Source organism: Anneissia japonica, unplaced genomic scaffold (genome assembly GCF_011630105.1).
Source record: "Anneissia japonica isolate Jap-2015-1 unplaced genomic scaffold, ASM1163010v1 scaffold1239_len605302_cov174, whole genome shotgun sequence".
Taxonomy (NCBI): Eukaryota; Metazoa; Echinodermata; class Crinoidea; order Comatulida; family Comatulidae; genus Anneissia; species Anneissia japonica.
This window is the reverse complement of record NW_022748776.1, coordinates 274,893-288,707: the sequence shown is the minus strand read 5'-3', so window position 1 is coordinate 288,707 and position 13,815 is coordinate 274,893. Positions and strand designations below refer to the sequence as shown.

The 13,815-nt window shown below is 33.5% G+C and overlaps 1 protein-coding gene across 1 annotated transcript; it reads right to left on the bottom strand.

Moving 5' to 3' along the window:
• Positions 1-671: 671 nt before the first annotated feature.
• Positions 672-10,776, bottom strand: LOC117120955 (pre-mRNA-splicing factor 38B-like). The gene is made up of 7 exons (XM_033266050.1): positions 10,606-10,776; positions 8,973-9,041; positions 8,372-8,523; positions 7,377-7,437; positions 4,916-5,038; positions 3,805-3,914; positions 672-3,294 (listed from the first exon to the last, which is right to left on the bottom strand). The coding sequence occupies exons 1-7, from the start codon at positions 10,762-10,764 to the stop codon at positions 2,787-2,789; spliced, it is 1,182 nt and encodes a 393-aa protein (XP_033121941.1). The 5' UTR covers positions 10,765-10,776; the 3' UTR covers positions 672-2,786.
• Between the last annotated feature and the right edge of the window lie 3,039 nt (positions 10,777-13,815).

Sequence of the window (13,815 nt, the reverse complement as noted above, 5' to 3'; positions counted from 1 at the left end):
CATTGATATAGTGTATTTTATACTTTATTAAATTATTAGCCTGAGTGTAGTTTTTTTTTTATCTTAATTTATTTGCTTTTTGTTATTTTATGTTCCTTTTTACTTATGTGTATTATTTAAGGTTAGCAGCTCGCAATATATATTGCAATATTATATATATATATATATATATATATATGCTGTATATATATACATATATACAGTACAATATATATATAAAACTATATATATAGAGAGAGAGAGAGCGCATGATGTAATCCATGTGTGTTCCTTAGATACCTAACTCAATGAAAAAGACGGTAAGATGTCAACGGCTTGGTAGACTTTTGAGCACAAATTTTATTCTAAACATGAATATTTCAACCCGTCCTCAATTCTTCTTCAACATGTGTTTGGCCAGAGCATTAATACTTGCTTCCTACGGCCGGGCCTGCTGTTGAATAAAAACAATGTGCTTTAATTCTTGCAGATACCAGAGATTTGTAATTTCCATTAATACACTAGTTTTGTTCAAGGTGCATTCATGAAGTTAAACTGCTGATTAGAAAAGAGACCAGATTATTGATGCTGTACTATGCTTGTGCTGTGTGTTTGCAGTAAATTATTTTCAATGAAAAATATTAACTGCAGTAATTCTGTCAAACTAAGAAATCAAAAACTTCAGTCAAATGTTAAAAACATGAACAATTTGTTTTTATTTGATCACAAAGAGATCTAATTTACAGTGTTGGCAAAAACAGGACAACTTAAAGACTGAATCTCTAAATAAAAGGGAACTATTATGTAAATTAAGTAGGCCTACCTAAAGATTTAATGGTTCGTATAGGCTGGAACATGGTACCAAACTGCCAATTCTAAAACATGTAACTACACCATTTCTGAAATTCCATTTTTTACATACGATCTGTGAACCATCCTGACAAGAAATTGGACAGATATCAAGACAAAACATTTAATTAAGCAATACAGTACCAAGAAAAGCTTCAATACGGGGGTAGTCACAAAAAAAAAAAATCTGTTTTAGGAACAAGTATAAATTGAGCCAAAAGGATTAACAACTAAAACCAAGAAACATTAGAAGATCATCAGAAATGAAAAATCTTTAATAAAGTAATATTAATAAACTCTGATAAAACACATCTCTTACAGAAATTGAAAATAATAATTAATCATTTATTGAAATTAATACCAATGCATGAGTTTTCACTTTATTCAATGGGTAAATTATATCAAAATTAACATATATAATATTATAAATTACAACATGGTTTGAAGTTTAGTAGTGAATTCTACTTCCCAAGGTGTTGTATGATTAGGACCACTTTCTGATGCAAAGCAAAAGGAAGTAGTCCCAATCACTTAACAACAGGGGAAGTATAATTCACTGCTTTACTGAAATAAAACCATGTTGTATTTGTTTTACTAAACCTTATAAATATTAAGCAGCAAACCGTCCGTCTACATTAGCCATTTCGAACTGCGAGGGCAAAATTATGCAGTCTGCATATGTTTCACATAGGCAGTGGTGCGGTAGTCTCCCCATGTACAAATAAATTTGGCACATGCAGTGAAGTAGTAGAGGCTGCCGCATCACTTACCAGGTGGACCAATAAAGTGTTGTTGAATGCCTAATTAATATTTATGAGGTATAATAAATATGCATATCCATCACAACAATACAGTAATCACTCATTTAGTATTAACAATATTTACAGTCTTAAAAATAGATATTATGTTGGAGAAAATTTGTAAAATTATATTTACCAGAAATTGTTTGAAGATTTAAAGTTGTGCAGATTAACAATATGTTGGATTTTACATGTAATATAAATGACATTTTCAAGCTACAGTACTATGTTATATTATTATGTGTTCTGACTGAATTCTTAAACAGAAGTTGGAAACAAAAATGTATATATGTCGACCATCATTACAATACAATAAAGTAAAATACTCAGAAACCATCAGAATTATTTGTTAAAAATTTAAGAAATTAAATGCAATTCTTCTTCTCCCATCTTCCAACCAAACCCACCCCCATCCCTTGAAAAGAATAGACTTTCATTATTACACCAACATTACAAAATACAGTCCCATGTTGTCTGCACTACACTTGAAACAGTCCTAATGTTCATGTACAGGTCCTACATATTTACATAATGAAAGCTTGCCTGCATTTCTAACTTGTAATGCTGATGAAAATGTAAGCATCCTGAGCTGTACAACTGGTGACTGACTGTAAAGTAGTGCAGAGCCAGCAATTTTTTGAGCCAGCTAAGTCTTATTCTATACTGAACCATACAGTAACCAATAACATGTACATACGGCATTCTGTTTTACTTTGCATAAATATGAACAACAGAAGTTCAGCATGTGGTATACATTATAACACCACTTGTAAAAGGTTGTGGTGGCTATTATTTCACAAAATGAAGTTTAATTATCTGACTTTAACAACTCTCAATCCAAAAAAAATATATAGTATAACAGTATAAGTACATGGAAGTTGTGAACTTCCATGAATAATTACTAGCTTTCATCATTTGTATGAATAAGTTTGTGATCCAACATTTTATGCGACGTATTAATAACTCATAAAAACATCACATAATTACAAAATGCAATTTGAAATGTCATTTCATAAAGTAAAATTCCAACAAGGCAGATTTCAAGAAAGTTTTTCTCCAAAATTGAGATGGAATTTTTAAAAACATAACCTGGATATCCCTTCAATACATCTGACGCAGGCTTCAATAGAATCTCATAAAGATGCATGAGAGTGCTCATCACCTGTCTTGACTACTGCTTCGTTTTCGATCTGCACTCCTACTTCGATCCCTCTTGTGCTTCTTACTCTTTTTGTGTTTTTTTCTCTCGCGGCTTTCACTTCTGTCTTTCTTACTCTTTTCTTTCTTTCTGCTTTCTTCTCTTCGATCTCCACTCCTACTTCGATTCTGCCTTTTAAATTCTTTCTCCTGTCTAGCTCTTTCACGATTAAGATCATCTGAAAAATCATGCTTGCGAGACTCGTTGTTTGATCGGTGTGGACTACGGTGACGTTCCCGGCTCCGACTTCTTCTCCGTTGATATTCCTTATTGCGGTATCTTTCCCGACTTCTACTTCTGCGGACATGATCTCGACTATGGCTTCTCCGTCTTCTAACCGGACTCCTACTACGTTTTCGGTCCCTGCTGCGGCTTCTAACTCTATCGCGGCTGTAACTTCCCCGTTTGTCACGACTATTACTTCTTCTTCTCTCTGAGCTTCTCGGTCGTTGGATATCAGGTGAAGCTCTGGAATGAAGAGAGAATGTAATTAAATGTCTAGTTTTTTTAAAATATGTAATTAATGAACAAAAAAGAATGAATCAATTAATCAATCACTCAAAAGTAATTAGTGTTATCTGTCATCATGGTCACAGTAACTGTTGCTCTATTCAGTGAAAATAAGAGAAAAAAAAGTCCAACAGGAAACTGTTCCCAATTACAAGAAGATTGTGGCAAGTTATATCTTTGCCTTTACAATATTTTTCTGCACTACTGACTGCAGATTGACAAAAAAACCAGTTCACAATGTCAAGGAAAATTTAAGGTCAGAAGTTCCAGTTACCAAGTTGGGGATTCCAATTAAATGTAATTTTTCAGGGTACTGCATCATATACTATTAAATTAAAATTTGTTATTGAGTCCAACTTCCATGAGTGATCTACATATAATAATTTAATCAATATTGACTTTATTGAACTTGGAACAGTTTACTAACTTTACTTCTAATTAAAAACTGCACTTTTAACAACCACATACCTGAAGCGACGGTCTCTTCTCTCGATCTCTTTATTATCTACATTGTTCTCATCCTCATGGTCTTCTACGGCTTTCTGTATATTGCGTGGTGGCATCCGGTTTTCAATTTCCTGGCAAAAAGATTATCAAGAAATTCTAATTTGATATATAGTTGCTACCATACTTAACAACAATGTATAAGGCAGGTTGCAACAACTTAGTTCATAATTAATTCCAGAAAAACAAAAAATATCAGAATTACTCAGAAAACAATCAAATGACCATAAAAGGAAAATTATTGATTCGTTTAACTTAAATTATATATTTTATGCAAATATAAACAAGTAAGCCTAAGTCAGTTGGTTATTAACACAAGCTATGAAATTTAGTTAGCTTAATTTCTTTTCTTTTTTTTATGAATTTTTCACAATTTGAACTATTTTATTTTTCAAGTAATAACTGTAAAAAGTTTTATAATTTTGAATTTCATGAGGGGCTAAAATTAAACATAGCATCGGGGTAACCCTTTATTCTTCCGAAAGATGCAATGAGTTCTTTAAAGTGCACACAAGCCAGATGTGTATACTGGGCCTCCATTTGAAGTCCTTATCCAAAAATAATAATAATAATCCTGCATTTATATGGCGCCTTAAGTTGTCACAATCTTGAGGCACTTAACAACAACATCGAGAAGAAATTAAACCATAAACAAGAAATTAAACCATAAACAAATGTACAAGTGTACCGTAATTATCTATCCAATATTTTTGGCTTTTAGTTTAGTTTAATTTAATTTAATAATAAGATTGATGATTATTAATAATTATTACAATAGTTTGGTGTTAATTGCAACGATTTATTCAACTCGGCCCACACATTGTGGCTTTCATAGCGTGTTGCTTTCTAATCATTTCATAGCCTGTTACTTTTCTTTCCATCCCAAAGCATTTCTGCCAACTGAACCCTGGAAGAAGAAAGGCTTGAACCAGCGCTGATGGTAAGGCTGTACTCAGTGGCACCCTTAACTTACTGCTCGGTCACTCCACCTGCCACAACTCGCTGAACTAGTAAGTGAAATAAAATTAGTTTATTACTGCGAATTGAGAATTTTCAATAGATTGTTTTATCTTACCTTCATGATTGGAACTGGAATGCGAGGAAACAAAGTGGAGAACCATTCTTGCTTGGTAAGCAAACAACGCAGCATTTCTCCTATCGTCATTGGCGCCCCAGTACCTGCCTTTGGGTCAATCTCCTGGAAAATAAAATCAATACCCCTTCATCCAATAGATACCAATGCTTTGATAAATAACCAATAAAATAACATTTTTAATTAATATGCAATTATTAACAACCAATACACCATATGTAATATACCAATGCTTTGATAACTCAATAAATTAATTAAAATTAATACTTAATTAAATTCATTGATAATCAATACCAAATTAGATACCAATGGTTTAAAAAACAATGATTAAAAAAATGTATTCATTAATGCCATACAGGTTCTATTTCAGTAGACATAAATCCGAAGCCAGCACAAAAAATAACATGGCTATAAAAGTGCATTTAAAAAATAGTAAACAAGATGTAAAATTAAGCTAAATTAACAGCTAAATTTTGTCAGTACATGTTAATGTTCAGTAGTTTCAAAAAGCAATTCGAGGCTATAGTTACCATTGAAGGCACTTCAGAAATACAAGAAAAGAAAAAAATACCATTACTTTGTAAAACATATCAAAAAGCATTGGTAACTGATATTTATGGAGGAACAACATATATTTGCAGGAATAAAAATAAACAGATTGGTAGGAAGCAAATGCCACCTTTTAAAAGATAATATAGTTATTAAATATGGGAATGTCACTGTGATACTGTGGTTCTTGAGAGCTGCAAATCCAATTAAAAAAAAACTTCTCATAATGAAGTAGCCTTGATACTGATGTGCAAAAAAACCCAATGACAGAACACTTTACACCCGTCCCCAGCCCTTCAACCCCATAATTGATTGTAAAGAATGTAATGAGTGAGTGGCCTATCTGTTTTATCTTAACCTCAGAGAGCGAGGAGGCCTCCGTTTCATCATGTATCGTACACTTGTCGATCTCCGAGGCTTCCAACATTGCATACCTACAAATTTACGAGACAAGAGCAATTAGTGCTAGACTTTAAACCTTGTATGTTTCGCATACAAAATAGTGTAACATAGAATGTCCCGCCATAGCATCCATAACATTAGCACAGCAACACTGGACACCAATTAATTAAACATGAAAAATGTAGATGCTGCCCTTTCAGAAACCAATGATGCACATAATCTATAATACATGCTTTAGATATAAAATAATTTTTTGACAATAGTTACAAAATGAATTAAATTTAATATGGTAATTTTGACTTCCTACATACAGCTGTCTATTCAGGTTTTTTAACGTTATATAATTGAAGTATTTCAATTCTTGGGAAATTGAGATGAGGGTAAAGCTATTTTCAAAAAGACCACTTCAATTTGTTTTCATCTACAGTATTTAATTACCACTTTTAAAAAAATACACATCCATATATAAACAATTAAAATGGCCACAGCTCACTAAAACAAATTCAAAACTAAATTTATCAGTAAATCATCTTATTGTTTATGCTACCTACTGGAAGAAATTACATATTTAAGAATAATGTAATTAATGTCAGTCATATAACCGATGCACCTTTGTTTTTCAAAGTGTGCCACTGATGTAAAAGTTTTAAGTTCAAATAAGTATTACTGTATTATTATTATTATTATTATTATTATTATTATTATAACAACATATAATATAGATTTTAAAGAGTATAGAGAGAAAGATAGAAGATGGAACGGTACTCACCATACATTTGATGCTGTAATGCTGGCCCGGAATAGTTCAAATATAATGAGGGGTAGCCTCAGGTTGTATAAGTACAATGAGGGGTAACTTTGCGGATGTTTTAAATGTATTAATGGGACAGACACAGGTTGTTCACATATAACAAAGGGTAGGTTTAGATTTAACTAAAAGTAGCTGCAGATATTTTTACCAAATAAAATGATGGGGTGTGGGACTATTGTACAAAAAAAAATATTGGAATATATTTATTATTAAATCTAAAAAAAAAATTTCAAAATCCCTCACACTAGAGCCTTGATATAATATATGATGGTAATTAGATAAATTTACTGTCGCAATGTTAATTCACTTAATCAATTATCGATGTAATTGTAAAGATGTCATAATAATAGTTTATATTATGGGGGGGGGAGAAATGAGAAAAATCCATTGATTGATTGAATGAAAAATGATGTACAGTGTATGTGCCATTATTACACTACTGTACTACTAATTTACGCACCAATATAGAAAATATCATTTTATATCTCAAATTGTATTTTAAGGTGTCTTGTATATATTTACATCAGCACGTTATTGGTGTCATATAAAATGTATATCATCAATATGAATTAAAACTAGATGTTTTCATTTAATCCACTTGTTCTATATTTACTACCAATTATAGGTAGTTCACTAGTAATAAAGTATGCGAGAGCAAAGCTATCATTTGTAACCACTTACCTCTTCATCATTTAAATAAGGTTCAAACCAGTCAAATAGATCAGCAGGAGGTGCAGTGTATCTGTAAGACAGTACGGATATATTCTAATCATTTTATCAAATCAAAAATTTCAATTAGCACTTACTATCACCAATTATTTTAGCACAGTGTAGCACATCAATGAGACTTGCCACCCCAAAAACTAGCATCAGTGACCAAAAAATGAAAATTGAATTTTTGATATATTTTTCTCTTCCACATTTTAGGCTTTAAAATGAATCATATACTGAAATCGACATACTATTCAGGGGCGGATCCAGAGAGGTCCAAAAGGGGGGGGGGGCCGAAATTTGGGCGATCAAGACAACAATGTCCTACGGGGTCCGGGGGCATTCCCCCGTGAAATTTTTGTGTTCTAGACGCCGGAAAATAACATTTGAGGCGTTGTGGGCTATCATTTTTTTCTTTTCTTTCTTTTTTTCTTTTTTTATTTACCTCCCAAAAGGAGGGGGGCGGGAGCCAGGCCAGCACCCCCCCAAATCAGCCCCTGCTATTAACCAAGTTTTGAGTGAAAGTATTATGGCTTTACTGTACTAAATCATACAATACTGTCCCATTCTTAAAGTATGATAATTACTCAATTAACAATCATTAGCGACAGTACGCATTTATACAGTGTCTTTATGTGCTATTCTAATATGTGGAGTACTCGAAAAGTAGAAACAAAGAGAAAAAATGGTATACAAAGAGGAAAAGGAAAAAAATATAAGTCGAGGATTGGATTGGATTTGAAAACCTAGACTTGAAAAAGGCTGGACTATGTGTGGAGGGAAGGGAATAATGTGTCCATAGATGAGGGGTAAATGTCTCAAATCATTCTTTTAATTACTTAAATCTAGCAGTGGATATCACAAAGCCTACTAACTCAACCAATTAGCTAAATGTATCAAGCAACCAAAATTGAACTCCCTGGATACTAAAGACCATAATAATAAAGTATAACACTTGAATTTACCGTATATACATAAAGCCCAGCCCACGAATGAAGGGGGAATCTGTGTGTGTCAACAGTCCATTCACTTGCTTACGAGTCAGTTTCAATGTGTACAGCTTAAATAGAAGGCAGTAGGCTGAGGAGACAATACCACCACAACCAACACCTCGTACCTGTAAAATAAGATTAAGACTAAAAGATGAGATTATAAGTGAAGGAGGTGAGGAAGAAACTCTGGTATCCAAACCCTCCACTTCCATTCCCTAGAACTGTGGATATCCTCAAAGACACTTAAAATGTATTTTATATGGTTTTTCAAAATGGAAAACCATGATCTTGACAAAGTCAAAACAGCTTAGTTTTTTTTCTGTTACAGTATTGTGTCAAGTACTTGTTGTTTATTGTATACATATTGGTTTGGCACACTATATAATGAAATATATGCCAAGTTATACTGTAAAAAGAAAACATTTTTCATTGAGTAAAAACATGCAATCAATCAATCAATCAATCACTCTATTTACTTGAAGTTCCTAACAAGTGCCAGAACCGAAGAAGCATAAAAAATGAAGTTAAAACCACAGATCAAAACAGAATTATTATTGTAAATTCAGCTACTTACCCCACCACACATACCAACTTGTCCAGCTGTCTGTCTACTCCCCCTCTCCCATGGTTCAAGATGGTCAACCTGAGTAGATAACAATAATAAATTCACATTAGATTCTAGCCTTATTACAAAAAGCCTACAGTTTCATTCATAGATAAATCTGTAATCCTTTGAGTGTCTGTATTCAACAAATTATCTATTTTTCTTGTTTGGATATAATATAGGATGAGAAATTTAAGAAGACTGAACACCTGTTGTTCACTCCTATGACCAGCAATATTTTGATTATGTTACTGTACCATACCTGCCAACATTCGAATATCAAATATAGGGACGCTATTCATTGGTGCCACGCCCCCACCCCAAACAATTTGTAAGATGGTAATTATATCCTAATTCCTGTACAGTTGCTTTAAATAAAAAACAAGAGTTACCTAATTTCAAATGTACTGTTTATTTACCTCAAGACTAACACAAATATTTAAGTTACATTTTAATCAGTAGGCCTAAAGACTTTACCATGAAGGGCACGGCATGTTGCTTGTTTCGCTGATCTCATAATTATTTAATTCACAGTGTAAAGACTCACATGTTCCACAGCTGCAGCTAAAAATAGACAATACAGCGGTTTGTCCCTAAAGAGACCCGCCCAGTTGGCTGATCAGATCGTTAATTCACAGCGTGAAGACTCGCGTGTTCCACAGAGATTCACTGCTAAAAATAACTCTTTACATCATGCAAGAAAACAAGTTTAGGCAAGGGCTGGCCTAGCGCGAGGTAAGACCAAGATATGGCCTAGCTAGCTAGGCACCTAGGCCTAAGAAAACTACAATTAAGGTGTTCTCTTACGTTGATGCTGGGGTAAAGACTGATTTTTTTTCGCTGGAATATTGTTTTTGATAGGCTATTGTATTGCAATTGTTGAAATGCAACTGCCACATTGCAAATTTATCATCATTTTCATTCTGTTCATGCACAAGGGAATCTCCGGGTATACTGTAATACCACCCCCCAAAATCGGGCCAATTTCGCGTTCATGGGGGAGGTGGGATTATACTTGGGGAACTACAGACTAATATTCCCTTCATCACACTGGCAAGTAGGCCTAGTTGATACTTCTTACAATTTTTTTTTTTTTTTTTTTAATTCTAAAAATAGGGAGTCCCGATATTTTTGTGTTTTTGACATCGGAAATCGGGACAATCATGATTAAATTGGGACGGTTGGCAGGTCTGCTGTACTCTTGTTTCATATTTTGAGTCTCAGTAAGAAATACATTTTTTTAAAGATAGTATTGCAATGTAATATTTATTTTCCCCAAATATTTGGGAACGTACTGAGTATTCAGTATAATAACACGTCCGGAACTGTAGGGCAAAACTTCACTCCTATGATATTTTCCTGACACAGACACAAATCGAAAGTAATATTTACTTTTTTTCAATGTTAAAAAGAAGAAATTAAATAAAACAAATGACCATGCCATTGAAAAAAAAATACATTTAAAACCAAAAACATCCAAAGTATAACTGTGAATCAAACATGGAAAGCAGAGTATACCCTTCAAGATCAAAACTTACATGTTTTTATAATAATAATAATGTATGGCTAATATATAACCTCACAAAAAATAAACTCTACCAACCTTATAATATATCTCATCAATAACTTCATGATAAGTTTTGAGTTTGATTAATCCATTCTTGAAATAGGGAGATGATTGTATATTAGTAAGCACAAGACTATTAAGATTCATGGTGGCTTCATTACCCCAGAATGTCAATGTGTTCCCCTTCTTTGACATCTTGGTAAAGCACTGGAAAACAAAAGGACAATTCAATTAACAGAAAAGGTCTGCAATCCAATTACGATATACTGTATCCTTGGTTCTCAATAAACAGGCCGCAGACCAAATCTTGAAATCTTGAAATAATAGCGAAGTTTCTTTTTTGGTAGCAATAATAATTGAGGATTTCTATTTCAATTTTCCTAGGCTGTGTGAGCCATCTTTTAATGATGTTCGCATACAAAGTTAAAAGTGTTACAGACATGCCTCAAAAGATCACTTTCAAAATGCTTAATAGTACTGGGTATATCAAGAGGAATATAGCAAATGCATGAAATACCATCAGATTCGTCCGTGAACCTATTTGGCCATGATGTATTTAACACCCAAAAATCTGGAAACCAAACAAGTTTTGTTTGTCTTATACAATATGCTTACATCTTAAATAAATATGGTAGGATTAATTGTATATCAGTTACCAGCTGCGATATTTTTAAATTGTTAAATTTGGGATGATGCTCCTTTATTGTATGTTATGCCTGGCCTGGTCTACCATCATTGTCGAAGTGACACAAATAAAACATTTTGTTTTGCCTTTCCATGGTCTTTATTAATATTATCAACACACATATTTATTATGTTATAATCAGTAATTAATACTACAGATAGGATATTTAATAGTCTTTCATTGAATCAAATTGACTGAAAACATGCAATACAAAATGCATTCCATACATCGTGGCCGAAACAGTCCTACCCCAACATTTCTCGGCTCGGGTGGGGGCGCAATTTTTAGCCCGAGCGAGGGGGGGGGGGGTTGATGCTTTAAATAAAAAACAAGAGTTACCTAATTTCAAATGTACTGTTTATTTACCTCAAGACTAACACAAATATTTAAGTTACATTTTAATCAGTAGGCCTAAAGACTTTACCATGAAGGGCACGGCATGTTGCTTGTTTCGCTGATCTCATAATTATTTAATTCACAGTGTAAAGACTCACATGTTCCACAGCTGCAGCTAAAAATAGACAATACAGCAGTTTGTCCCTAAAGAGACCCGCCCAGTTGGCTGATCAGATCGTTAATTCACAGCGTGAAGACTCGCGTGTTCCACAGAGATTCACTGCTAAAAATAACTCTTTACATCATGCAAGAAAACAAGTTTAGGCAAGGGCTGGCCTAGCGCGATGTAAGACCAAGATATGGCCTAGCTAGCTAGGCACCTAGGCCTAAGAAAACTACAATTAAGGTGTTCTCTTACTTTGATGCTCGAGTAAAGACTGATTTTTTTCGCTGGAATATTGTTTTTGATAGGCTATTGTATTGCAATTGTTGAAATGCAACTGCCACATCGCAAAATTATCATCATTTTCGTTCTGTTCATGCACAAGGGAATCTCCGGGTATACTGTAATACCACCCCCCAAAATCGGGCCAATTTCACGTTCATGGGGGAGGTGGGATTATACTTGGGGAACTACAGACTAATATTCCCTTCATCACACTGGCAAGTAGGCCTACAGTAGTTGATACTTCTTACAATTTTTTTTTTTTTATATTCTAAAAATAGGGAGTCCCGATATTTTTGTGTTTTTGACATCAAGTACATTTTTTTAAAGATAGTATTGCAATGTAATATTTATTTTCCCCAAATATTTGGGAACGTACTGAGTATTCAGTATAATAACACGTCCGGAACTGTAGGGCAAACCTTCACTCCTATGATATTCTCCTGACACAGACACAAATCGAAATGTAATATTTACTTTTTTTCAATGTTAAAAAGAAGAAATTAAATAAAACAAATGACCATGCCATTGAAAAAAAATACATTTAAAACCAAAAACATCCAAAGTATAACTGTGAATCAAACATGGAAAGCAGAGTATACCCTTCAAGATCAAAACTTACATGTTTTTATAATAATAATAATGTATGGCCAATATATAACCTCACAAAAAATAAACTCTACCAACCTTATAATATATCTCATCAATAACTTCATGATAAGTTTTGAGTTTGATTAATCCATTCTTGAAATAGGGAGATGATTGTATATTAGTAAGCACAAGACTATTAAGATTCATGGTGGCTTCATTACCCCAGAATGTCAATGTGTTCCCCTTCTTTGACATCTTGGTAAAGCACTGGAAAACAAAAGGATAATTCAATTAACAGAAAAGGTCTGCAATCCAATTACGATATACTGTATCCTTGGTTCTCAATAAACAGGCCGCAGACCAAATCTTGCCTTGAAATAATAGCGAAGTTTCTTTTTTGGTAGCAATAATAATTGAGGATTTCTATTTCAATTTTCCTAGGCTGTGTGAGCCATCTTTTAATGATGTTCGCATACAAAGTTAAAAGGATTTCCAAGTGTTACAGACATGCCTCAAAAGATCACTTTCAAAATGCTTAATAGTACTGGGTATATCAAGAGGAATATAGCAAATGCATGAAATACCATCAGATTCGTCCGTGAACCTATTTGGCCATGATGTATTTAACACCCAAAAATCTGGAAACCAAACAAGTTTTGTTTGTCTTATACAATATGCTTACATCTTAAATAAATATGGTAGGATTAATTGTATATCAGTTACCAGCTGCGATATTTTTAAATTGTTAAATTTGGGATGATGCTCCTTTATTGTATGTTATGCCTGGCCTGGTCTACCATCATTGTCGAAGTGACACAAATAAAACATTTTGTTTTGCCTTTCCATGGTCTTTATTAATATTATCAACACACATATTTATTATGTTATAATCAGTAATTAATACTACAGATAGGATATTTAATAGTCTTTCATTGAATCAAATTGACTGAAAACATGCAATACAAAATGCATTCCATACATCGTGGCCGAAACAGTCCTACCCCAACATTTCTCGGCTCGGGTGGGGGCGCAATTTTTAGCCCGAGCGAGGGGGGGGGGGGTTGAAATGTCTTAAAATTGGATCTTGATGAGTAGGATCAGAAACTATCAAACGCTCAATATCGTGTTTGCCTACCTCTCTTAACTACTACATAGAGAAAACAACCGTTTCGGTCAAGCTGGGGCCTAC

What these genes read in the sequence shown, in the direction of transcription:
- LOC117120955 (XM_033266050.1), bottom strand. Translation starts at nt 10,764, where the DNA reads ATGTCAAAGAAGGGGAACACATTGACATTCTGGGGTAATGAAGCCACC. An exon ending in CTGGGCTTTATGTATATACG is followed by an intron (nt 7,438 to 8,371) that starts GTAAATTCAAGT and finishes ACTGTCTTACAG; the next exon opens with ATACACTGCACCTCCTGCTG. An exon ending in TTCCAGTTCCAATCATGAAG is followed by an intron (nt 3,915 to 4,915) that starts GTAAGATAAAAC and finishes TCTTTTTGCCAG; the next exon opens with GAAATTGAAAACCGGATGCC.